At 42.4% G+C, this 27,432-nt stretch overlaps 1 protein-coding gene and 1 long non-coding RNA gene across 2 annotated transcripts in view; both read left to right on the top strand.

The window, feature by feature from the left end:
- Positions 1–461: 461 nt before the first annotated feature.
- The window catches only part of taldo1 (transaldolase 1), a 49,115-nt gene continuing 22,144 nt past the window's right edge, over positions 462–27,432 (top strand). Inside the window, exon 1 of the mRNA XM_034164033.1 lies at positions 462–663. Coding sequence (XP_034019924.1) covers positions 564–663 — 100 coding nt within the window. The 5' untranslated portion in view covers positions 462–563. The remainder of the gene's footprint in view (positions 664–27,432) is intronic.
- On the top strand, positions 21,812–25,911 carry LOC117501278. The gene is made up of 3 exons (XR_004557995.1): positions 21,812–21,956; positions 25,519–25,521; positions 25,901–25,911. It is a non-coding gene; the product is annotated as an uncharacterized LOC117501278 (long non-coding RNA).

Raw genomic sequence — 27,432 nt, 5'->3', positions numbered from 1 at the left:
GGTCCTCGTAGAATGTTTTCCTACTCGGGCCCTAATAATAATAATAATAATAATAATAATAATAATAATAATAATAATAAACAGCACAATTACAACAGGGTCCTCATAGGACTTTTTCCTACTCAGGCCCTAATAATAATAATAATAATAATAATAATAATAAACAGCACAATTACAATAGGGTCCTCATAGGACTTTTTCCTACTCGGGCCCTAATAATAATAATAATAATAATAAACAGCGCAATTACAACAGGGTCCTTGTAGGACTTTTTCCTACTCGGGCCCTAATAATAATAATAATAATAATAATAATAATAATAATAATAATAATAATAATAATAATAATAATAATAATAAACAGCGCAATTACAACAGGGTCCTCGTAGGACTTTTTCCTACTCGGGCCCTAATAAGAATAATGTGACCATTTCCTGTTACGTCACTCCTCCCGTGCGCGCAACCGGGATTTTCTTCCTGGTGGTGTGCGCGTCCCCGTGTGTTGTCATTCGTCGTGTCCTCACGTGTTTTGTGGGTATAAAAGGGTTTGTGTTAGTATCTGACATGTCTTCTGGGTCTCCTGACAAACGGAGGAGGATGGAGTCTGCGCTGAGCCAGCTGAAGCAGCACACGGTGGTGGTGGCGGACACCGGAGACTTTAACGGTAAAACCGCGTTGCTACCGTTAGCCGCTTAGTTAGCAAGCCGGAAGAAGAGCCGTGGGGTTTGTTTATGACCGCGCACGGGAGGCCGATAAAGTCAATAACGTGTATTCTGCTCATCAATAAGCGCCACAGTCACACAGATAACACACAGATGACTACAGTCGGCTGGTTTTAATGTGTAGGTGATTTTTGGCTCTCACGAAGTCCATGTCTTAAAAAAAAGTGTTTTGAACCCCTTATGTATGTATTGATTTGATTGATTTGATTTAACATTTATTTAACCAGGTAAGTTATTAAGGAAAAAAAAGATCTTTTTTTTACAATAACGACCTGGTGGTGTGTGATTGACGTACAAACTGCAACTTCCACACTCATAAAATGTGTATATGTTTGTATGGGGGAGTTTATTTTTCTTTTTTAGTTAAAGGTTAACCGAGTGCTGCTCTCGTTGGACCCACATCTCTGCTGTTTTGTGGGATATCTGCTCGCCCACAGACTGAGCTCGTTGGGCTACTTTGTCCACCCTGCTCATTGTGCCGCTCTCATTGGAATGACACAGACACACAATGTGTCTCTTTGTCCCAGATTGATCTCTTTCAGTGCAGCTTCTTGCTCTGATTTTAACACAAAGTTAACACCCAAGTCTTTTATCGCCAGCTGTAAATAAATGGTCATCAAAACATTTGTATCTTTCTGAATTCTTCAGCATCAAACCCCACTGTGTCAGTGTTTACAATGTGTTTGAGCAATAACAGGTGAAGTTGCTCATAAACTTTAAGTTTCTTAAATATGTATTACGACCACTCTTAAAACTTAACTTCAGTTATCTTTATAATTTTATTACTGGTAAATTTTAGAATTAATTTAGATGAGATATACTCATTATCTCACAGGAATATATCACAATTAGCGGGGAAGTACTTTTTGCGCAGGAATTCATCAAGCACGTCGGGCAGCGGGCGCGTACTAACACAGAATACCCAGAAACTGGACAGTTGTTCGGCCATAACGAGAGCGTCCACTTTTAGCTTGTCATCCAGTTGTTAAATGTGATGTAATGCATCATGTGATTTTCAACTTTGGGTCCAAATAAAAAAGGCGCGCTTAACATTAACATTGAGAACTGCACTGAGACGCTCTGATCAGGCTGCACTTAAACTGTTGCACACGGACAACAGCATTAACATTGCAACATAAAACTCTTTGTATATTGTGCCTAAAACTCTCCTGGATATATTAACTGGGTTTTTAGACGTTGTTATTGCATTTATTTTATGTAAAAATGCCAGAAGCTCGAGTCATTTCTCCATTATTTTCAGTGGGAGTTGCTGTGAGCTGCGATCGCTTCCTGTTCCTGTCGTTCGGGGGGAAAGTGAAGTTTGCACTTTAACGTTCTGTTTCTTCTCCTTTACAACACTGTTTGTCCTCTTTGTTCTAGAGTAATATATATATATATATATATATATATATATATATATATATATATATATATATATATTATATAAGACATCTGAAATTCAGTTTGCATTTATTAAATTCCACGCAGGTTAAATGTAGCAGACACAGATCATTGGTAATACTTGTTTTAGCAAGTTTTCAGGGTCTCATGGATGCAGTCTGTTATTAACATGATGAAAAGCATAAAAAAATTACATTTTAGTAGTACAGTGGAACCTTGATTTACGAGTTTAATTTGTTCCGTGACCAAGCTTGTAAGCCAATCTGCTCATATTTCAAACACATTTCCCCCATTGAAAATAACTAAAATAATTTTAATCCCTTCCAGCCTTGTAAAACATCCCCAAATCACTCTAAATTATGAAGAAATATTTTTTTATGTTAACAAACAGACATGTACGAGGTCTGTGATGAAAAAAGCGGTCCTTTTTATTTTTTTCAAAAAATAAATGGATTTGATTCATATGTTTTTACGTCAAGCTTGAACCCTGGTGCGCATGCGTGAGTTTTTTCACGCGTTGGTGACGTCATTCGCCTGTGGGCAGGCCTTGAGTGAGGAGTGCTCCACCCCGCCCGTCGGAATCTCTTTGAATAGCCGCTGCGGATGGCGCGCGTTGCTTTATCAACATTTTTTTCTGGACCTGTGAGGGATATCCGAGTGGACACTATTCGAGAAATTAAGCTGGTTTTCGATGAAAAGTTTAACGGCTGATGAGAGATTATGGGGTGTTTCTGTCGCTGTAAGGACTTCCCACGGAGCAGGACGTCGCGCAGCGCTTCCAGGCACCGTCATCGGACTATTTCGACCTGAAAAATTCTAATTTAAGGCTTAATTCACCCAGGACGTCGTGAGAGAACAGAGAAGATTCAGAACAGGCCGGCATGAGGACTTTATGCGGACATTCCACTGTTTAAGGGCATTTAGTAATGAAAGACGTACACGCAAATTCGCCGAGTCGTTTCCGTGACGACTCGGCAAATCTGTGTGCGCCGCGACAGGAAAAACACCTCCGTGTTGAAAACCATTTGTAAAATTCAGGCGCCTTTTGATGGCTTTCAACAAGTGAGTAACTGAGAAATTATTTAACTGCTTGGGCATGTTCCAACTTGTCCGTTAAGGTTTCCAACGGAGGTGTTACGCAGATGATGCCCACCTTTATCTATCCATGAAGCCAGAGGACACACACCAATTAGCTAAACTGCAGGATTGTCTTACAGACATAAAGACATGGATGACCTCTAATTTCCTGCTTTTAAACTCAGATAAAACTGAAGTTATTGTACTTGGCCCCACAAATCTTAGAAACATGGTGTCTAACCAGATCCTTACTGTGGATGGCATTACCCTGACCTCTAGTAATACTGTGAGAAATCTTGGAGTCATTTTTGATCAGGATATGTCCTTCAAAGCGCATATTAAACAAATATGTAAGACTGCTTTTTTGCATTTACGCAATATCTCTAAAATTAGAAAGGTCTTGTCTCAGAGTGATGCTGAAAAACTAATTCATGCATTTATTTCCTCTAGGCTGGACTATTGTAATTCATTATTATCAGGTTGTCCTAAAAGTTCCCTGAAAAGCCTTCAGTTAATTCAAAATGCTGCAGCTAGAGTACTGACGGGGACTAGAAGGAGAGAGCATATCTCACCCATATTGGCCTCTCTTCATTGGCTTCCTGTTAATTCTAGAATAGAATTTAAAATTCTTCTTCTTACTTATAAGGTTTTGAATAATCAGGTCCCATCTTATCTTAGGGACCTCATAGTACCATATCACCCCAATAGAGCGCTTCGCTCTCAGACTGCAGGCTTACTTGTAGTTCCTAGGGTTTGTAAGAGTAGAATGGGAGGCAGAGCCTTCAGCTTTCAGGCTCCTCTCCTGTGGAACCAGCTCCCAATTCGGATCAGGGAGACAGACACCCTCTCTACTTTTAAGATTAGGCTTAAAACTTTCCTTTTTGCTAAAGCTTATAGTTAGGGCTGGATCAGGTGACCCTGAACCATCCCTTAGTTATGCTGCTATAGACTTAGACTGCTGGGGGGTTCCCATGATGCACTGAGTGTTTCTTTCTCTTTTTGCTCTGTATGCACCACTCTGCACTTAATCATTAGTGATTGATCTCTGCTCCCCTCCACAGCATGTCTTTTTCCTGGTTCTCTCCCTCAGCCCCAACCAGTCCCAGCAGAAGACTGCCCCTCCCTGAGCCTGGTTCTGCTGGAGGTTTCTTATTGTTAAAAGGGAGTTTTTCCTTCCCATTGTCGCCAAGTGCTTGCTCACAGGGGGTCGTTTTGACCATTGGGGTTTTTACGTAATTATTGTATGGCCTTGCCTTACAATATAAAGCGCCTTGGGGCAACTGTTTGTTGTGATTTGGCGCTATATAAATAAAATTGATTGATTGATTGAGGTGTTTTTTCTGTCGCGACCCCCCGTGGTCGGGTCCGGCCCGACATGCGACTCTGCCCGCACGTTCTTTCATTACAAAATGTCCGTTAACAATGGAATGTCCGAATAAACTCCTCATGCCGACTTCTTCTGAAAGTTCTCTGTTCTCTGATGACTTACTGGGTCAACAGAGCCTGAAATGTGGAAGTTTTCAACGTGAAACGGTGAGACGCTGCCGCCTCGAAGCGCAGATCGCCGTCAGGCGCCGTGGGCCGTCCTTAAAGCGACACTACCAGAGCAAAATCTCTCATCACCCGTTAAAAGTTTTACCGAAAACCAGCTGAATTTATCGAATGGTGTCCACTCAGTTGTGCCTTACAGTTTTTGAAAAATTTTTTATCAAACAAAGCAGCAGTTTCTGAGCCATTCCTAAACAATGAAAAAACGATGAGAGGGTGGGCCACTCCTCACTCAAAGACTGCCCACAGGCGAATGACGTAACCGACAGGCGTAAAAAAAAAAAAACTTTGGCATGCCCACGAGGGTTCAAGCATGTCTGATGTAATCACACGTGATTCAAATCCATATGGTTTTTGAAAAAAATAATAAGGTCCGTTACTTTTATCACAGACCTCGTATATTTTACCTGTGCATAATATCTAAAGTAAAAGTAAAAAGTTTTTTTTTTATTACCTTAGAAACAAACAAATGCGGTTAATGGAGGTGGAGAAGGGAGGGACGGAGGTTTGCGCACACATAAACTAAACTTAAACTGTAAATCCTTGAAAGGATCATACAGACGTAACTTTAATTGTAAACTTGCAGGTCTTTGGACCTGGAAACAGATTTATCACGTGATGCGTTACATCAGAGCTTAACAACCGGATAAGCTAAGCTAGTGGCATTCGTGAGAGCGTGCTAGTAACTGTCTTTGCTCAAACAAAAAAACAAACTAGAAAAACGTTATTTAAAAATAATGTTATTGAAGCTAGGGCTGTCACGATTAGGAATTTCTGGAGACGATAATTGTCAGACAAATAATTGCAATTGACGAATATATTGTCTTTTTTTTTCTTTTCTTTTTTCCTTCTTTATATTCTACTATCGTAGTATAATAAGAGCAATTTAATGATGTTTTGAACATCAAGAAATAGACAAAGACATTAGTATCTTCTCCATTCCTTAAGAGGATGTATTGTGATCAGTCTGCTGCAAGAAGGCAAGCATTGAAGCAAACTCACATTCGTCAAGAGCCAGTTGACAGGATGCACCAGCTGCTGTTGGACCGGCTGGCGATTGTGCTGGTGTGGTCTTTCCAAGTTCGGCATATTGCTGTGGGTGGTGGGTCTATAGATATTGTTGCGTTAGCGCTTGACCGGCACTTTTTTGTGCCTAAGTTTACATATCGCTTCCTCCACGTTACTGGGCTCTCTCTTATCGTTAGGCGTAAAACTGAAATGCATCCACAGCGGTGCCGTGGTATGTGGCTTTGGAACCAGAACCTCCTCACCCTCCATGTTATTATCCTGGCCTCGCTAACCATCTGACCAAGACAAGAGGGAAACTGAGTGAGTGAGGCTGCAACGCTGCATACAGCTGCTGATGGCACAGCATGACGACGTCAGATTCAGAGTCCATCCATCCATTTTCTTCCGCTTTATCCAGAGTCGGGTTGCGGGGGCAGCAGCTCAAGCAAAGCCGCCCAGACCTCCCGATCCACACACACCTCCCCCAGCTCCTCCGGGGGAACCCCAAGGCGTTCCCAAGACAGCCGAGAGATGTAGTCCCTCCAGCGTGTCCTGGGTCTTCCCCGCGGCCTCCTCCCAGTGGGATGTGCCCGGAACACCTCTCCAGCGAGGCCTCCAGGGGGCATCCGGAAAAGATGCCCGAGCCACCTCAACTGACTCCTTTCAACATGGAGGAGCAGCAGCTCGAGTCCGAGCTCCTCCACAGTGACCGAGCTCCTCACCCTATCTCTGAGGGAGCGCCCAGCCACCCTGCGGAGGAAACTCATCTCAGCTGCTTGTACTCGCGATTTCGTTCTTTCGGTCATGAGCCAAATCTCATGACCATAGGTGAGGATCGGAACGTAGATCGAACGGTAAATCGAGAGCTTTGCCCCCCTACTCAGCTCTCTCTTCACCACGACGGTCCGATACAGCGACCGCATCACTGCAGATGCTGCACCGATCCGTCTATCGATCTCACGCTCCATCCATCCCTCACTCGTGAACAAGACCCCGAGATACTTAAACTCCTCCACTTGAGGCAAGGACACTCCACCGACCTGACCTTATCAGTTAATTCTGTAAATGGCATACAAACTCTAAGATGGAGACATTTTACAGAAAAGTAAAAATGTAAGGAAAAACAGCTTTAAAGTTTCACATTTACATTGTATTTTAACATGTAATTTACTGGTTTTAGCCTTAGGGTAAATGTACCCATTAAACTCCAACTACAAAAAAGGATAATATATGTTTTGGCATCTATTACTTCATATAGTCAAATGGTTTGCTACTTTTATACAAATCACATTTCCCATTGTTGAGTTAGCCCCACCCCAAAGTATACAGTCTCGGGACCCCTGACAAGAAGACACCCAAAAACTTTGGTGTTTTGGGACCCGTCAGATTTCATTTCATTTTCAGCAAATTCCAGCCACATCTTTGGTAAGTACATGACTATTATGTCGAAATAGGGGTAAATGTACTGTAATTTTGATTTATACATAAATAGTATTTTGCCAAATTATACAATTTCCCTTCAAATAGAAAGATGAGTTTTGTGAACTAGCAAACAAAGCTGATCTCATGCTAACATGTCTGACCCTGTTAATATACTCTGCCACAAGAACTAAGGTTGTCAGCTACAAATATTAAGCATTTTGTTATTCATTTAACATTGAATTTTATATAAATACATCATAAATTGTTCTGTGGAACTGATTAATTTCAAAATTAACTTTTTTTTTTTTAAAGGTGGTCTTAAATGGTACATCCCATCAAAATGCATGCAAATTACAGCGAGCACATGCTAATATTCCGTGACAGATCTTTATATTTCTTAATGTGTGTACGGTAGTAACTGCTGTAATGTTTGATGCAAACTATATTAAAGCTTCATGCATTGTTTTGTGAGCATATCTTACACTTTGAAAGGAAAGCATTGTCTTTTTTTAAGCGTTCCTCACGGCGGAAGCATTTAAAGTAGACCTGCATTGAAATAAATGTATTCAGATTTCAGAAAGAAATAGCTGATATGTATTTATAAGACCCTTGTGAATGCAATAAAGTAAATCTATAAGCCCAAATTTGTAATTCAGTGGAGAAATCTTCGTTTAAAAATGACAAATTTGCAGCTAAAATTTAGCCCTCCACGAAAACAGTTTGTATATCCGGATCATTTCCATGACGTCGGGGACAAGATGACGCGCTCGCGCTTTCAGTCCGATCCCGCATTGAAATTGATTTTATCTGTTAGTAATGTTACTGTTATACACATCCTGGTTTCAACATCCAAAAGTAAGCTGCAATGAATGCGAGATACAGCTCTGCATGCTCAGATCAGCGGCGACATCAACAGCGGGCTTCTTCCCCAACGCCTCGCTCTCAGTGCCTCCGATGCGCTTACGGAGTGCATGTGCTTGTTAAATGCCGCCACAGGCCACTCACACCCCCGTGTCTGCTGTGCAGCCGCAGACACGGCTCTGTCTACTGAATGGAGGTGCAGCCAACTTGGCACAAGTCCAGAGACTACGCTCGCCGTTTTGATGCGCAGCGCCCGGTGACGCCTGTTGCTCACAAGGACAGACTTCTTGCTGCAAAATCCGCAGTGCCGCACGTCTCGGTAATCAGAGCTCCGTGGCCTCTGAGAGAGGTTTATATCTTTTTAATGACTTGAATTCTTTGCGGGTCTCGCCTCTGTACCCCGCGACGGTAACACCGGAGGCGAAAGACTGATTGAGTGGTGTCGCATTGAAAATCTAACGGGCATATGAAAAAGTCCCCAAAAATAATTTTCAAGCACAAATAAAAGAAATGTGTACTCACCAAGTGTACCGCAAGACAATATGAAGTTTTAAAAAAGTAGATCCTTCTGTATAAGACAGTAAAAAGGTGCAGATGCAAACTGAGGTAAATCCACAAATTACAGTTGGCGCACGCGTTGCATGCTGGGATAGGGTCTTCTCCCTGACGTCTCGGCAGCGGCCCGGATGTGTTGACAGTTTTGCGGAGGGCTAAATTTTAGCTGTAAATTTCTCATTTTAAATGAAGATTTCTCCGTTGAATGACAGATCTGGGCTTGCAGATTTACTTTACTACATTCAGAAGGATCTTATGTGTAAATATGTCATTTTTTGGTCCAAAGGTCTGACTGCATTTATTTCAATGCAGGTCTACTTTAAGCCCAGTATGCTCCATTTAAGTCCACTTCATCTATTTCCAGGGTTCTAGCTAGCGCAAACTTCCGTTACGGCCCATTACACTTTATTTTGGACCGTTATGATTTTCAATACAGTGTCTGTAATCAACCGTTTCTGCAGCGCGACTCCAGTTTGAAGCATGAATCAATGAAGCAATGCTTTGATTCAATGGCTCGTGGCTCTTTGATTCACTGCTCTTCAGAAGCGGTAAGTCCACTTCTTAACTCCTGTGAAAGCCATTAAAATATCATGAGTCACTTTTATGTGGATTAAAGTCACTAACTGGGACTCTTGTCTTGTTGCATTCGAGAAACGAGAATCGTTCTCCGTTCCGTGCTTCAAACGCTGCGCGGCTCTCTGCCGAGACAGAGTCCGCTCGGAATTAATAACTTCAAAACGAATCACCGCTTTAAATAAAATGACACCTCTTACAAACGTTGCAATACAGACAATAAACTACAATCGACTAAAACATTTTTTCCTCCCAAAATGAGACGTGCCGCATTCTTTATAAACCTGACCTGCAGCACATCTGTAGAGCTCAGCTCAGAGGTATGGAAATACATTCATGCCAATAATAATGTCTGACATATTTTATTTCTGTTTATGTCCAGAGATCAAGGATCCACCATGTAGAGTTTATTATGTCCAGAGTTTAAGGATCCAGTAACCAATTTCATATTTATTTACTTTAAGACTCAATAAAATGTTGTTCAATTTCAATTTAATCAGATTATAAAGCACCAAATTACAACAAAAGCCATCTCAAGGTGCCTCACACAGAACAGTTTAACATAAAAAATGTAAATAAATAAATAAATAAAAATTAAAAAATTCAAATACCTAATTAAAAACATAAGAAAATAAAAACTACTCATAAGAAAGAGAATAAAAATGTTTTAAGTCTTGACTTAAAAATGTCCACGGACTCCGACTGCCTCACTGAGGGCCATGTACTGGCTAACCCAGAATGAGAATGCCCACTCAACACATGATGCCCCCACATGATGAAGGGACTTGGGCTGTCGTACCTGGCTTTTCCCCTTTGGGTACCCCTAGAATGGACAATTTTTAGCTTGAATTTTCAAACGCTCCCCCCCCCCGGTCGCTTTGCTCCCTCGACATTACCACTACACTAAAATTTAATCCTAGCTAGAACCCTGTATTTCAATAGTGAATTTCCTCTCCTACAAGTAGGGATGGGTATTGGGAACCGGTTCTTTTTGGGTATTGTTAAAAAATGATTCAGTCCACCGATATCGATAGGCTTTTTGCTTAACGATTCCCTTATCAGTCCTTCAGAGTGGCCGTTGTTTTGAGAGTGTTTGTCGGGACAATGATCTTTTCTCTGCATTGATTACAAACCCTGCAGTGGGTCTATAATCAACCATTTCTGCAGCGCGGCTCTGCTTTGAACCTTGAACCAATGAAGCAGTGCTTCGATCCCAAAATGAGACATCCTTTGCTGCAACAGCCCAAGACTGTATGGTGCTGACCTGCAGACTCCAACAGCCAGCTGAGTTCAGCTCAGATGTATGGAGAGACAATCATGCCGTTAACGTCTGAATGGAAATGGTTTTGACAAAAACTACAGATTTTATTTTTATTTATGTCCAGAGTTTAAGGATCCAGTGACCAATTTCATATTTATTTACTTTAAGACTCAATAAAATGTTATTGACATAGAAAACCTGTAAAACCTACTTTTGGTACACAGAAAATTCACAGAAAGTATTGATAATGAGTCGGATCGATAAGCAGAATCAATAATGGTATTGATATTGATTAAAATCTTATCAATACCCATCCCTAACTACAAGTTAAATGCATTTTTGTGTTTAAAAGTGAAGGCCCCCTGACGCTTGCACATCTTTGATCCGCGCACTTGTACACACTCTGCCGTGCACGAGAGTAAACAAGAGCTAAACTCATTGTAAACCGTGTGTGGCTTTGTGCATGTGCGCAAAGAAAATTTTGAAATTTTCCAACTCTCCATCACGCGTTGACGCATTTCGCAAACAATTCAAAAACACTGCGTGTGAGTGCAAGTGACTGCGTCAGCGCATCTCATCAGAGCGCAGCTCGTCTGAACAATTGAGATGTTAAATCTATCGTAAATATGCTTTTATAGCTGCACACAAGAAGGAATGAACATGCAACTGTCCTACCAAGTTATTACAATATGAGCATTACAAATTATTTCTTTTTTGGACTGTTCCAAATGCATTCTCCACTCCATTCAGTGCACGAGAGAGAGTTAAAATAAGCTGTTGCTGGAACGCTCCTCTGCGATTCTGGAAGCGATTAGAGGCGATTTCAACAGCCAACTCTGAGGAAAAATGATTAATCCGCTATGAAATAATTTTTATATATGCAGCATCTAGCGCGTGGCAGTGGAACAAAGCACGGTGTCCAGCTGGGAACGTCCAGGTGGGATCGTCACGACGATGTGCGTCGTGCAAGTGCACGGATCAAAGTTGTGCAAGTGTCAGGGCACCTTAACAGTTCACTGTGTGACTTTAAATTACTGATCTACTGTACTAGACCGACAGACAGAGAGATAAAGAAACTAAATTAACCGATTCATTGTTCTGTACTGCACTGTTTGTCATGTATGTCATTTATTCAGATGATCTTGTTCAAAAGGGATTTTTTAAAAACATTTTCACTGCCATTTATAAAATATATTGCATTGATTATATTTTCATGCATTAATTATTGCATTAAACAAGTTTATTTTATCAGTAAATGATGTTACGAGCTTATTTGGAACACACATGGGCTTCAGTGGTACCAATTAAGCCAATTCCAGACTTTTTCCTTAAAATTTCTTAATTGTGTCTTTGGATTTGTACATCAACTGATTACTAAATATTCAGATAATGGGTAAATCTTGTCCTTTAACAAATGATATCACTTACAAATTATGTCAATATGTAGGAAAAATAGCAAAACGTTTGGTGGGCTTAGTGGATACACTTACCCCAATAAAACAGATTTGAGCTTGAACCACACTGTTTTAATAGGTAATATTAAGGTGAATCACATTAAAATTTAAAGACTAAAACAGTAGTTTTGGCCCGTGTAACACATTATTGTCCACCTTGTGAAATGTGACCTTATGTAGTTGTTGTACTTAAGGGAGCACATGCTGTTGTTTTGGCTTTGAGATGTACGTATATATTAATTGTCATGCTGTAGAGACTTTTTTTTTTTTTTTTGTGGAATTGAATACAGCGTAGTGGCTAAGTAGTTAGTGTGCTGGTAACACACTGTACAGGTCTGTAGGCAGTAAGGTTGTTTCGTTGGACATGACTAATGGTGACAGACAATGAAATTCCTGCACAAGTAACACAACCTTGTGGCAAAATGGCTCTTGAGTCAGACAGGAATTGAGTAATTCCTTGTGGCGACATAGATCTGCTTTAGACATTTTATTCTTATCTTTACAGGGCAAAAGTCAGAATCTGGCTCCATTTTTCTCTCAATCATCTGAACAATGATGCTATAAAATTTCCCTAAGAGCCACTGCATACTCTGTTCTGAAATCTTTATTTCATAGATGCAGTTGGGGACCAGTGAAGTTCTTGCTGTCCTTGTTGGCATCAAGCTGTAACTACTGAGTGGTGTTAACCTTTTGTGTGGTTGTTGCACTAAAGTAACTGTTCTTACTCTTGATTGACCCTGTGTGTTCCAAAGCGTGCACACACTGAAAAACACTGGTTGTTTCTCATACTGGGCCACAGTAACACACCTGTGTAACATAATGCACAAGGAAGCCAGTTCTGTCATGTCATCCTGACTTGCAGGAGGAACAGTCTGGTTTCCATAGTAACGTTACGAGGTTACAGCACACTGGCTGCGATTGAGACCTGGCTGTTGAGAAATGTAGCCTTTCCACACTGGAATGACCGCACAGCAGGAAGTTGGAGTGCTGCAACTCCTTTTCATAAACGAGTGTTCTACAAACTACTTTCGTAATTAATCAGAAGGCAGGTTTGCTACAAACGGGTGTAAATGAGTTATTTCTGAGAAGGGTATGCTCTGTGGCCAGAAGGGATGGATGTTTACAGACTTAGTTATATCTCAATACAATATTTCAAGGTGTCTTTGACAATAACGATGAAAGATGATATGAAAATGGTCCCATTCATCCCACGCTCCCGTGGCCAAAATCCACCAGACTTTACAAAGAATTTTCTGTGAAGTGGAGAAGGGTATGTCCCTGTTTGTAATCCTCACTTGGAACAACTGGGGGAGAAGAGGCTGTGATCATTGATTGGAGTCCTGGGTATAGAGAAGGAATGAAGGGTTTGTTTGTTTGTGTGTGCCCCCCCCCCCCCCCCGTATGGATACCAAAGACTTGTGGCAACTGCAGCAGGGTCGGTCGGATACAAGAAAATTGGAGATTGATAAGAAACTGTCACCCGCAGAGAGAGAAACCCTCTGTTTTGAGCCATCTTGCATTATCTTGTGATGTGGGGTTAGAACAAAGTGTGATGATAAACCTATGGCAGGTGATAAATTTATGACTGAAACGGAGTTTGTCTAAGGTATAAAAAAGGTAGCTTCCCTCCAGGTGCTCCAGCGTCCTCCCACATCCAAAGACTTGCAGGTTAGGTGAATTTGAAACTTTAAATTGACTGTAGGTGTGTGCGCAGGTGTGTATGTTTGTCTGTTTATATGTGGCCCTGTGACAGACTGTGTCCTGTCCAGGGTGTACCCTCCCTCAGGCCCTATGTCTGCTGGGATAGGCTCGAGTGTGCATGAACTCCATAATTACCTAAATTGCCGTCATCCTCACGAAGGGGAGACGCCTCACCCTCAGCATCCTTTTTCATGGCATCATCCTCCAGATGATGCCATGCTGGGCAGCTGGAGTTCTCTGTAGTCAGTGGTCAACATTTTTGTGTCAAGACAATATTGAATAATTGAGTGCATGTTTTACAAATTGTGGCCACGTTTAAGTAGATCGTGCCCTTGTTTTACTCAAACAATGCTTAAAACGTGCGCACAATATAATAAAACGAGCGCACATTCTCTCCACATGCAAAACATTTTGTGATGACAATTCCAGGGCTCCATAGTTCCTCGCTGTCTCTCCCCTCAAACTCTGTCATAATTGTGTTATAAACCAGTTGCCATTTGTTTTATTATATATCTGTGTAGTTAATAAATAAAATAATCTTCCTGGACAATTTGTTCGCGCGTGCACGTGAAAAAAAAAAAACTGTCTGCTGTTGCTGCTCTCCAAACTCTCCCCAGAGAGGAAGAGTCTGACACATCGGAGGAGGAGGTTTAAGGTTGATATAAGACTGACTTTTGGTTGTGCAAGTAACTTTTTTTTGGTGTAAGTAATTTTTTGTTACTAGCACCAGTGCAAGTAGGTTAAAAAATGTATTTCGACCCCTGGAATGTGAGGCACTGATGTGTAAAGCACTTTGAGCATCTGATACAGATGGAAAAGCGGTATATACGAGGTCTGTTAGAAAAGTATCCGACCTTTTTATTTTTTTTCCAAAAACCATATGGATTTGAGTCACGTGTGATTGCATCAGCCAAGCTTGAACCTTCGTGCGCATGCGTGAGTTTTTTCACGCCTGTCGGTTGCGTCATTCGCCTGTGAGTAGGGCTGTCACAGTTATTACAATATTAGTCAATCGCGATAATTTTTCATATTCGCGATTACCGTGAATTATTTATTTTATCCACAAAGCATAAAACAACTCAGAATCTGACGTCATTGTGCTGCAGCCTCGCTCTCGTCTTAAGGCGGGACAATAACAAGGAGGCTGACGGCCGATTAAAACAGTGCCGTCTCCTTCAAAAGCCGTCTAAAATGCGGAGCTGTCAGTGTGTGTGTGTCTGTGCCTGTGTGTGCGCGCGCGCGGAGTTAACAGGCTGCAGATTGCGAGGGAGGGGGTGGGTGAGGGAGATTCCTGAATGCAAGCACGACACGTTCAGTGCGCAGTGAGAATATATGAATGAACTGAGCCACAAAAAAAAAACCCTGACATGGAGAAGCTGTGGTGATGTTCAGATGCACAGATCACAAAAAGCAGGTGAGAACTCTGAACTTTAACAGCTGTTACTTTCCAAAGGTATTTATTTGTTCAATATGGGCTTAATGCAGTGTTTAAGCACAAAACGTGACTGATGAGGAGAAACAATTTCAGAAATGCAACAGAAACCACAATTCAGAAAAAGTTGGGACTGTATGTAAAATGAAGATAAAAATAAAAATGTTGCACCATTTCCAGTTTCTCCACTCACAGAAGCCAAACGTTCTTCCAGAGTTGTGTAATTATACTACAATGGTAGAATATAAAGAAGGGGGGAAAAAAAGAAAAAATATATACAATATATTCGTCAATCGCAATTATTTGTCTGACAATCGTCTCCAGAAATTCCTAATCGTGACAGCCCTAGCTGTGAGCAGGCTTTGTGTGAGCGCTGGTCCACCCCTCTCGTCGGATTTTTATTGCGAATAAATGTCTGAACGATTTGGAGCTTTGCTGCATCAATTTTTTCCAGAAACTGAGAGAGACCTCCAGGTGGACACCATTCGGAAAATTCTGTTGGCTTTCAGGGACGATTTTATGGGGATTACACAGATTAAGGAGTGCTCCAGCCGGTTTAAAGACCGCCCACAGCTGCTGAGAGCGCCGATCGACAGGCTGAAACAACCAGAACATTTCCAACGTGAAAGCTTTGTTGATCCGGGACGTCGTCTGACTTACACAAAAATGGCAGGAGATGTGGACATCAGCACTTTTTCGGCACATTGAGACAGACATGCGGAGGAATTCCGCGCATCGCGGTGGAGCCGCATGGCACAAAGCTACGCCGTGATGAAGCCTCACAGGACATGTTCTGGCATGTCCAGGCTCATCCACAATTTCTCGGTTAGTCACACGACTGAAAACCCACCTACAGCCGTCTGAAAGCCGTCCTGTGAGATCAACACGGAGGTGGTTTTGTGCCACGCCATGAACGGCACGGTGGCACATCCGTCCGCTTTTCTTTCCATAAAAAAAAAACTCCTGTAACAGTGGAATGTGCTGAAAAAGTACTGATGTCCACGTCTCCTGCCATTTTTGTGTAAGTCAGATGACGTCCCAGATCAACAAAGCCTTCACGTTGGAAATGATCTGGTTGATTCAGTCTGTCGATCGGAGCGCTGCGTGCTCTCAGTAGCTGTGGGCGGTCTTTAAACCGACTGGATCACTCCTTAATCTGTGTAATCCCCATAAAATCGTCCCTGCAAGCCAACAGAATTTTCCGAATGGTGTCCACCTGGAGGTCTCTCACAGTTTCTGGAAAAAATTGATGCAGCAAAGCTCCAAATCGTTCAGACATTTATTCGCAATAAAAATCTGACGAGAGGGTGGACCACTGCTCACACAAAGCCTGCTCACAGGCGAATGACGCAACCGACAGGCATGAAAAAACTCACGCATGCGCACGAAGGTTCAAGCTTGGCTGATGCAATCACACGTGATTCAAATCCATATGGTTTTTGAAAAAAATAAAAAGGTACGATACTTTTCTAACGGACCTCGTAAATGCAGTCCATTTCTGTCCTGTGTCTTATCATCCCATCAGTCTGCTAAATGTAGAGTCTAATTTGCTACCCAAACCTTTAGTCCTGTACCTTGAATCAGTATTCCCAAACAGCATCTCCCCTGATCAAACAGGCATCAACAGAAGAAAATGGACACCGTTAAAATCTAAGATGATTACGAGGTCTGTCCATAAAGTATAGGTCCTTTTTAATTTTTTCAAAAACTATATGGATTTCATTCATATGTTTTTACGTCAGACATGCTTGAACCCTCGTGCACATGCGTGAGTTTTTCCACGCCTGTCGGTGACGTCATTCGCCTGTGAGCACTCCTTGTGGGAGGAGTCGTCCAGCCCCTCGTCGGAATTCCTTTGTCTGAGAAGTTGCTGAGAGACTGGCGCTTTGTTTGATCAAAATTTTTTCTAAACCTGTGAGACACATCGAAGTGGACATGGTTCGAAAAATTAAGCTGGTTTTCAGTGAAAATTTTAACGGCTGACGAGAGATTTTGAGGTGACACTGTCGCTTTAAGGACTTCCCACAGTGCGAGACGTCGCTCAGCGCTCTCAGACGGCGTCATCAGCCTGTTTCAAGCTGAAAACCTCCACATTTCAGGCTCTATTGATCCAGGACGTCGTGAGAGAACAGAGAAGTTTCAGAAGAAGTCGGTTTCAGCATTTTATCCGGATATTCCACTGTTAAAGGAGATTTTTTTAATGAAAGACATGTGGACGGGTCCGCGCGTCGGCTCGCAGCCGCCGCGATGCTCCGCCACAGGAAAAACACCTCTGTTGAAAGCCTTAAGGACAAGTTGGAACATGTCCTGCCTGTTAAACAATTTCTCATATACTCACTCCACTGAAAGCCATCAAAAGCCGCCTGGATTTTACAAATGGTTATCAACACGGAGGTGTTTTTCCTGTGCCGCCGCGCCGGCTGCGTCCCGACGCGCGGACCCGTCCGCACGTCTTTCATTAAAAAAAATCTCCTTTAACAGTGGAATATCCGGATAAAATGCTGAAACCGACTTCTTCTGAAACTTCTCTGTTCTCTCACGACGTCCTGGATCAATAGAGCCTGAAATGTGGAGGTTTTCAGCTTGAAACAGGCTGATGACGCCGCCTGAGAGCGCAGCGCGACGTCTCGCACCGTGGGAAGTCCTTAAAGCGACAGTGTCACCTCAAAATCTCTCATCAGCCGTTAAAATTTTCACTGAAAACCAGCTTAATTTTTCGAACCATGTCCACTTCGATGTGTCTCACAGGTTTAGAAAAAATTTTGATCAAACAAAGCGCCAGTCTCTCAGCAACTTCTCAGACGAAGGAATTCCGACGAGGGGCTGGACGACTCCTCCCACAAGGAGTGCTCACAGGCGAATGACGTCACCGACAGGCGTGGAAAAACTCACACATGCGCACGAGGGTTCAAGCATGTCTGACATAAAAACATATGAATGAAATCCATATAGTTTTTGAAAAAAATAAAAAGGACCTATACTTTATGGACAGCCCTCGTACTTAATACAATTTAGAATCCGTCAACCTGCAATATCTCAGTAGCTTTAATATTGTTGGACCCTGAAGGCTTTTGATTGTGTGGAGTGGGGCTACCTTTCTTAATCCATCCATTTTCTTACTCCAATTAAAGGGTCATTGGGGCGGGGGTGTGTGCATGTTTTATTAATTCGAGGGCTCAATTAAAGGAAAACGTGCACAAACTATCATGGCCAGAAAAAAAAAATCACTAAGTGACCTCTCCCGGGTTCAGAAAAGGAACTGCAGTGGCAGCCAGTGTTTTTTGTTGTTTGCTTGTTTTTGTTTTTTATGTGCACGCGCCGCTGGCGACATTTGTCAGCTTTCCACAACAAATGGAGCACAGCAACTCGCTCCGTGTTTGAGTCATAAAATGCAGGGAAGACAAAGCTGGGCTCGACAATAGCACTGGTCCGATGGCCCGGTGGCCTTTTTTACACGTTCCGGGCCACCACGGGCCAGTGAAGTTCATATTTCACTGGCCCGTATGGGCCAGTAAGAATTAAAATCGCTTTGGGCAAATTTATTAGTCTAATGCTGCATTCACACCGGGCGCGATCAGATGCTATAAATTTGTGGGGGTCGCGTGGCAACGGACACGCCTCCTTCGCCGGGTGTGTCGCTCTGCTTTTGCTGCGAAAATTCGCCCCGGCGCGTCATCAAATAGGAGGAGCTTCCATTCAGCTCGCCGGCTCCGGTTGTCAGTCAAGTTAACATGATGGACCTTGATCCCACGGAGCGAGTTGTTGTGGAAAGCTGACAAACGTCATGAGACGTTCCCAATTCAGGCAGTATCATTATTTGCTGCAGGAGCTGCGTCTGGATGATGGCTGCTTTCAGCGGTCCTTCTGCCTCTGCAGGACCCAACTTGAGGACCAACCGTCCCGTTCACGCACACACATATAAACAATTAAAAAAAAAAAAAAAAAAAAAAGAAACTCCGCTCCCGCTGCTGTGGGGCTGCTGCTCGCTCCAAAAACTCTTGTCAGAATTGTGAAATAAAGGACAAAAGAGACGTACGTCCTGCTCACAGGCTGCTACCAGAGACAGGAGATGTTGCACCACTTCGCAATGTTTGGAACATTGCCGAAGTGCAGACGAACTTCGTCTGCAGGAGCATCTTCTGATGTGGCGCGAATTTCGCTTCAACATCGACGCATCATTTTCGCTTAAGCAAGATCGAGCGCAGTGAATATTATGAATTTCTTGAAACCTCTTGAAACCAGGGAAGCAAAGGAAAGAACAGCTATCACCCTCAAAACAAGCACAGAAGAGGAAGGCTGCTGATGCTGAATATGAGAAGAAAAGGGTGAGGAAAACTTGGCAAACTTCATGGAAGAAAAGATGGCCATAGCTGGAGTGTGATGAGGAGAGCGAGGTTGTCTTCTGTGGAACTTGTAGGGCCATGCCAGAATATGCTGACAAGTAAGTATACTCAACAAAAATATAAACGCAACACTTTTGGTTTTGCTCCCATGTTGTATGAGATGAACTCAAAGATCTAAAACTTTTACACATACACAATATCACCATTTCTCTCAAATATTGTTCACAAACCAGTCTAAATCTGTGATAGTGAGCACTTCTCCTTTGCTGAGATAATCCATCCCACCTCACAGGTGTGCCATATCAAGATGCTGATTAGACACCATGATTAGTGCACAGGTGTGCCTTAGACTGCCCACAATAAAAGGCCACTCTGAAAGGTGCAGTTTTATCACACAGCACAATGCCACAGATGTCGCAAGATTTGAGGGAGCGTGCAATTGGCATGCTGACAGCAGGAATGTCAACCAGAGCTGTTGCTCGTGTATTGAATGTTCATGTCTCTACCATAAGCCGTCTCCAAAGTCGTTTCAGAGAATTTGGCAGTACATCCAACCAGCCTCACAACTGCTGACCACGTGTAACTACACCAGCCCAGGACCTCCACATCCAGCATGTTCACCTCCAAGATCGTCTGAGACCAGCCACTCGGACAGCTGCTGGAACAATCAGTTTGCATAACCAAAGAATTTCTGCACAAACTGTCAGAAACCGTCTCAGGGAAGCTCATCTGCATGCTCGTCGTCCTCATCGGGGTCTCGACCTGACTCCAGTTCATCGTCGTAACCGACTTGAGTGGGCAAATGCTCACATTCGCTGGCGTTTGGCACATTGGAGAGGTGTTCTCTTCACGGATGATGCGAAGGAGATGTGTTGCACTGCATGAGGCAAATGGTGGTCACACCAGATACTGACTGGTATCCCCCCCCAATAAAACAAAACTGCACCTTTCAGAGTGGCCTTTTATTGTGGGCAGTCTAAGGCACACCTGTGCACTAATCATGGTGTCTAATCAGCATCTTGATATGGCACACCTGTGAGGTGGGATGGATTATCTCAGCAAAGGAGAAGTGCTCACTATCACAGATTTAGACTGGTTTGTGAACAATATTTGAGGGAAATGGTGATATTGTGTATGTGGAAAAAGTTTTAGATCTTTGAGTTAATCTCATGCAAAATGGGAGCAAAACCAAAAGTGTTGCGTTTATATTTTTGTTGAGTGTATAAATATACCATGTCCTGGTAGGCATCTGGTATGATTTCATACGCCAGTTTAAAAGTCTAATCAGTATGACCTTGTGGAAACCCCACGGTGACAACATTAGCAAGGGAGTTTGGTATATGAAATTTAACATATTAATTTTGTAAATGATCAAGAAATAAATTTATTTTTGTATTAATGTCTGAGTGTTGAAAAAATTTCTATCAGTTACCTACCGACATTTTTTTCAAAGTTGACTCACTTTAAGGTTTTTATCATGTAGTATAAGAATATTGTTTGTTTTCAAGTGTTTTTGCATTAAGGAAACCCAATTCTAATGTCTGAGTGTTGATTTAAAAAATTCATATCGGTTACCCCCCAGTTCTGGGCCAGTGATATTTTCATCCGGGCCAGTAACTTTCAAATTCTACTGGCCCTGTGGGCCAGTGCATAAATTGCCTTATTGTCAAGCCCTGCAAAGACAACACACTGGAAATAGTTTTTTCCTTATTTATTCCTTTATTGGTTCATTCTACTGGTGCTTATAGTTGATAAAACTTGGATAAAGTTACTTGCACCAGTGCAAGTGCAGTATAAAATTATGTGCACCGCTCGAATAATACATGTACAAACTAGCACGTGTGTACTATTTCGAGCCCTGCATTCACCCCGATGTCAGGCTGCTGCCATAAGCTGGGTTTACACTGCGAGTTTTGTCCCTTTTTGAGCCGATTTTTCACTCGTACGAGAACTTTTTGGATCGCGCTGAGTTTCAGCTTAATCATGCATCCTGCATTATGTAGTATACATGGAGTAAAGCTGCGTTTAACTTCTCCCAATTGGCAGTCGTCTGGTCAGATGTAAATCAAACCTGTTTGATATTCTGGTCGGCCCCCGTGAGGGTATCGCGCTGTTAAAGCAGCGCTATGAGCGTGTACGAGCCGATTTACCCCAACCTCTCGCACTGCACATGTGCAAACACCGATGCGGAATTGGAGAGAGCATAAACGGTGATCATCTCTTTGGGAGAGCAGTTTCTGTTTACGTTTTGCTTCCAGAAACACGAGTCTGACGTGTGGTTTTTCAACGTACATTGTGAGTAGTCAGATCGCATCAGAGTATCGGGCCTTATATACTGTGAGAATATAAATCGTGCGCTCTGAACTTTTACACCCTGCAGTTTTGTAGTACAGTTTGAGCTGGAGCCAAGTACAACGATTGAAAATATCATACAGTGTCTGCCCATCAATACAAGGCGCTCACTACACACCGGGAGCAACTAGGGGATTAAGGACCTTGCCCGAGGGCCCTTAGTGATTTTCTAGTCAGGCTGGGATTTGAACCGAAGATCCTTTGGTCTCAAGCCCAACACTTAATCGCTAGCCCATCACCTCCCAAAGTACAGAGGGTCCTTATTCTTTTTATTTTTTTTATTTTTTTTTTACGGAAATAGAGGTCTGGCTAAGTGTTTAAAATGATTCATTGAACATGTCAGTTAGGACGAGGGCGGAGTTCATGTACAGTCGTGTTCAGAATAGTAGTAGTGCTATGTGACTAAAAGGATTAATCCAGGTTTTGAGTATATTTCTTATTGTTACATGGGAAACAAGGTACCAGTAGATTCTCACAAATCCAACAAGACCAAGCATTCATGATATGCACACTCTTAAGGCTATGAAATTGGGCTATTAGTAAAAAAAAAAAAGTAGAAAAGGGGGTGTTCACAATAATAGTAGTGTGGCATTCAGTCAGTGAGTTTGTCAGTTTTGTGGAACAAACAGGTGTGAATCAGGTGTCCCCTATTTAAGGATGAAGCCAGCACCTGTTGAACATGCTTTTCTCTTTGAAAGCCTGAGGAAAATGGGACGTTCAAGACATTGTTCAGAAGAACAGCATAGTTTGATTAAAAGTTGATTGGAGAGGGGAAAACTTATACGCAGGTGCAAAAAATTATAGGCTGTTCATCTACAATGATCTCCAATGCTTTAAAATGGGCAAAAAAAAAAAAAAAAAAAAACAGACGCATGGAAGAAAACAGAAAGCAACCATCAAAATGGATAGAAGAATAACCAGAATGGCAAAGGCTCACCCATTGATCAGCTCCAGGATGATCAAAGACAGTCTGGAGTTACCTGTAAGTGCTGTGACAGTTAGAAGACGCCTGTATGAAGCTAATTTATTTGCAAGAATCCCCCGCAAAGTCCCTCTGTTAAATAAAAGACATGTGCAGAAGAGGTTACAATTTGCCAAAGAACACATCAACTGGCCTAAAGAGAAATGGAGGAATTTTTGTGGACTGATGAGAGTAAAATTGTCCTTTTTGGGGTCCAAGGGCCGCAGACAGTTTGTGAGACGACCCCAAACTCTGAATTCAAGCCACAGTTCACAGTGAAGACAGTGAAGCATGGTGGTGCAAGCATCATGATATGGGCATGTTTCTCCTACTATGGTGTTGGACCTATATATCACATACCAGGTATCATGGATCAGTTTGGATATGTCAGAATACTTGAGGTCATGTTGCCTTATGCTGAAGAGGACATGCCCTTGAAATGGGTGTTTCAACAAGACGATGACCCCAAGCACACTAGTAAACCAGCAAAATCTTGATTCCAAACCAACAAAATTAATGCCTCGCAGATGTGAATAAATCATGAAAAACTGTGGTTATACAACTAAATACTAGTTTAGTGATTCACAGGATTGTTAAAAAAGCAGTTTGAACATAATAGTTTTGAGTTTGTAGCATCAACAGCAGATGCTATTATTGTGAACACCTCCTTTTCTACTTTTTTTTTTACTAATAGCCCAATTTCATAGCCTTAAGAGTGTGTATATCATGAATGCTTGGTCTTGTTGGATTTGTGAGAATCTACTGGTACCTTGTTTCCCATGTAACAATCAATCAATCAATCAACTTTTTTCTTATATAGTGCCAAATCACAACAAACAGTTGCCCCAAGGCGCTCCACATTGCAAGGCAAGGCCATACAACAACTACGAAAAACCCCAACGGTCAAAACGACCCCCTATGAGCAAGCACTTGGCCACAGTGGGAAGGAAAAACTCCCTTTTAACAGGAAGAAACCTCCAGCAGAACCAGGCTCAGGGAGGGGCAGTCTTCTGCTGAGACTGGTTGGGGCTGAGGGAAAGAACCAGGAAAAAGAGATCGATCACTAATGATTAAATGCAGAGTGATGCATACGGAGCAAAAAGAGAAATATACTCTATAAGTAAGAAATATACTCAAAACCTGGATTAATCTTTTTAGTCACATAACACTACTATTATTCTGAACACTACTGTAGGAATATCTTATCAAATTCAGTAGTGACTCGATCAGATCATGAGCATCTGCCACATCTTATGAATTTCGCCGCTATAGTGAACTCCTCAACATTCAAATCAGTAATGGCAGGGTGAACATTCGAGATAGTGAATCAAAGAACCTGTCCAAATGTGATTTATCTGCTGAATATTCAGATATTCTTGCATAAAAATTTTTGAATTAATTGTTAACTTTCATAGGATTGGTTGTTACGCCTGGGGAATATGGTGGTACACTGAGGTCTGGCAGTTGATGGGCTAACAGTCGACCAGCCTTGTCCCCATGAGTTGTGGCCTCAAACTCTACCTGTAAAGAAACATTTGCCTTGTATAGAGCTGGAGAAGGGGAGGCAGTTGTTAAGTCAGTTGGGTGGCTCTCTTTAATTTTCCTTTCATAGCCACAGCTGGAGAGACGGATACAGTTTTCACCCTGGATGGGGCTATTCCACAGTGCTGCTCCTTCCCTTTTAATCCTGAATAGCAAATCAGAGCACATTTTGAAACATCATAGTAACTTCTTGATCCATCTTTGTCAGTCTTGAACAAATGTTGTATACATAGTAGTTACAGCCATCATTGGCACCAGGTTTGAAATCTTGATCCAATTTTTGCTGTTGAAAAAATTTAATCCTTAACTATGAAAATCGCTGATAGTATGTGGTAACTTCTGGGTGTTTGTAGTCTTGACTGTTTCAATCATGTTTGAATGTTGTTAAACGGGGTATTCATAATGACTATGGCTTGAAACTTGTGTGGTCACGCTCCATTGGTCTAAAAATTTAAAGTCAAAGCAGTGTTTGTTGCAGTTTTTGTACAGAGTTGAACAGCTCAATCATGTCTGGCTGAGGGCACCGCTCCTTTTTCGCTTTCAGGCCAGTTGCCAGGTCTGCACTTTATAAGATAGCCTGTTAGGAGGCAAGCCGGATTAAGCAGGTTCATCCCATTTTTGCACTATTTTGGATCAATGGCAATCGGGGTAGAAGAGCACCTTGTTAACATAACATACACCTTCATGGTCTCCCTTAACAGTGATGGAAGCACATTTGGAGTCTTATTTACATAAGGAAGGGGGGGAATCAACTTAGCTTGAGATAACTAACAAAGTCCTTCAAGTTCAAAAGTCTTTAATATCCCTGTGGGGAAATTTTTGTGCAGCCAGCAATGAGGCAGTTACTGCCACAATCATACAGGCAACAACAACAATAATAAATACAGAAAAAAGACACAACAGATCACTTATTTAACAGGAAATGGCTGCAGGGACAAAAAAAAGCTTATATCTGTTGGTCCTGCACTTTGGCAGGACATACCTGCGCCCCAGTGGAAGTAACTGGAACCAGTGAGCTTATTCTTGCAAGGACTGGATCACCTTATGGCTGGTTCACACGGCAAGATTTAAAATTGTATGTTTTCAATACCTGTGAGACCACACATGGCCATTTAAAAAAAAAAATCATGGCTATAACAGTTTAGGTGGTGCAGTGTGCAGCCAAACGGGAAAGACAATACACCACACCGACAGATTTCACTCAGGAACACTCCCAGGTCATGACGGGAAATCTCAGAACTCTTGAGATCAAACGTGACTCCAGAGTAAACAAACGTGGTGGATGAGGAAGACGCAATGGTGATAGATTGTGGACTATTTCTGACAACAAAAGATGCAAAAAGAAAAGGCATTCAGTAAAGGAGTGGAGACAGCGTGAGCACCAGACTTTCTTGTGCACCATGATGGCAGTTTTGATTTTGGATTCCCCTCTGTGCTCCCATCACCTTGCTTTCTGATTGGTTACCTGTTACATTCAACAGCCTGCGAGCTGGTTTGTGCTCGGGCGCAGCCCACACGCTGGGATATCTGGCCAAAACAATCCAACATGTTCAGTACTCATGATTTGAGGTCTGAGCGGTCCTGACATCCTTCAGAGCAGACTAGAACACTGAGAACACACCACACACAGCAGCAATGCCTGATAACAGCCATCACGATAGTCGGGGCATCCTTAAGATTGTCGGAAGGGGAAGATCAGGTCAGAACTCTGCATCAGTATCTTGCTATGTGAACCAAGCATTACTGCATCTACTAGGATTGTTTAGACAAAACTTCATCCCACTCCCATCCCACTGTTACAGTTTAGGTGAAATTATGGCAACATCATAATAAGGGAAAAACAGTGATCGACATGTCATCAGATTGTAAGAGGTGACGGCGTGTGTTGAATGCCAAAAGACAGAAGACCCACTAAAAATGAGCAAAAACAAAGCAGAACATAGACGCATTTACGCACACATAAGAAAATCTTGCATAGGCACCTTATTCTATTATGGCTGACAGATGGCAAACAAAATGAGAGACCCAGTAGATTTGGTTCCGCTCCAAGACTCAGACAATCAACTCTGTGGTGTCGCATTGTGGCTGTAACTACTATGTATACATCGTTTGTTCAACAACGATGGATCAAGAGGTTATGCACACTGAAAGGGCTTAATTAAAAAGATAAAAAATACAATAATTCAAAACCACCACAAGGGGGCAACTTAAACTTTACAAACACTGAGAGGAGTCAAAACTTGTGCTGGGTTGAAAAGATCAATTCTCAATCCCACAGATCGATTCACACATCCAAAGATCGGTTTAAAAAAAAAAAAAAATTCACTTCTTGCCAGCGTTGGAACAGTGTCCTTGGGGGGGAAAAAAAAAACTGCACTGCAGTTTGGCTAGTCTGCTGTTTCCGAGGCTGTGAAAATGATCATTTCTCTACAAAAGGCTCAGCTCTCGATCTGCTCTCACCTATGGTTATGAGGGTTGGGTCATAACCAAAAGAACTAGATTGCGGGTACAAGCAGCCAAAATGGGCTTCCTTAGTAGGGTGGCTGGTGTCTCCCTTTGAGATAGGGTGAGAAGCTCGGTCATCCATGAGGAGCTCGGAGTGGAGCCGCTGCTCCTTTGTGTTGAAAGTAGCCAGCTGAGATGGTTCGGGCATCTGGTAAGGATGCCCCCTGGGCGCCTCCATAGGGAGGTGTTCCTGGCACTCCATCTGGGAGGAGACCCCGGGGAAGACCCAGCACTAGGTGGGGAGATTATATCTCCACACTGTCCTGGGAACACCTCGGTCCCCTGCTGGAGCTGTTGCCCCGTGACCCGATCCAGGATAAGCAGATGAGATGGTTTAGTATGTGGATGGAACAAATATGTGCTAGGACTGTTTCACTGAAGACAGATTTACTCTCTTCTATTGATAACTAGTCGGTAAAACTTCAGTTCAAAGCTTCGAGGTGCATTTTGAAGATTAAAGCATGTTTCAGCATGTTTACTTTGAGTTATGTGATGTCTGACATTGACAAAAGTGCATGGACAAAATGAGACGGAGGTAGCTGGAACACAGGTGTACAATAAACTTTCATGGCATTACACGGGGCACAGAGGCCATGAAATTCCTACATGCAGTCTCACACGACAAAACCACAAGGCTTTTTTTGTTTGTTTTTTGAAAATGTAAGATATAATAGCCAGCAGCTTTATGTGAAGAACACCCCGCCACCATTGGAAC

Source organism: Thalassophryne amazonica, chromosome 2 (genome assembly GCF_902500255.1).
Source record: "Thalassophryne amazonica chromosome 2, fThaAma1.1, whole genome shotgun sequence".
Lineage (NCBI taxonomy): Eukaryota > Metazoa > Chordata > Actinopteri > Batrachoidiformes > Batrachoididae > Thalassophryne > Thalassophryne amazonica.
This window is presented reverse-complemented; position numbering and strand designations above follow the sequence as displayed.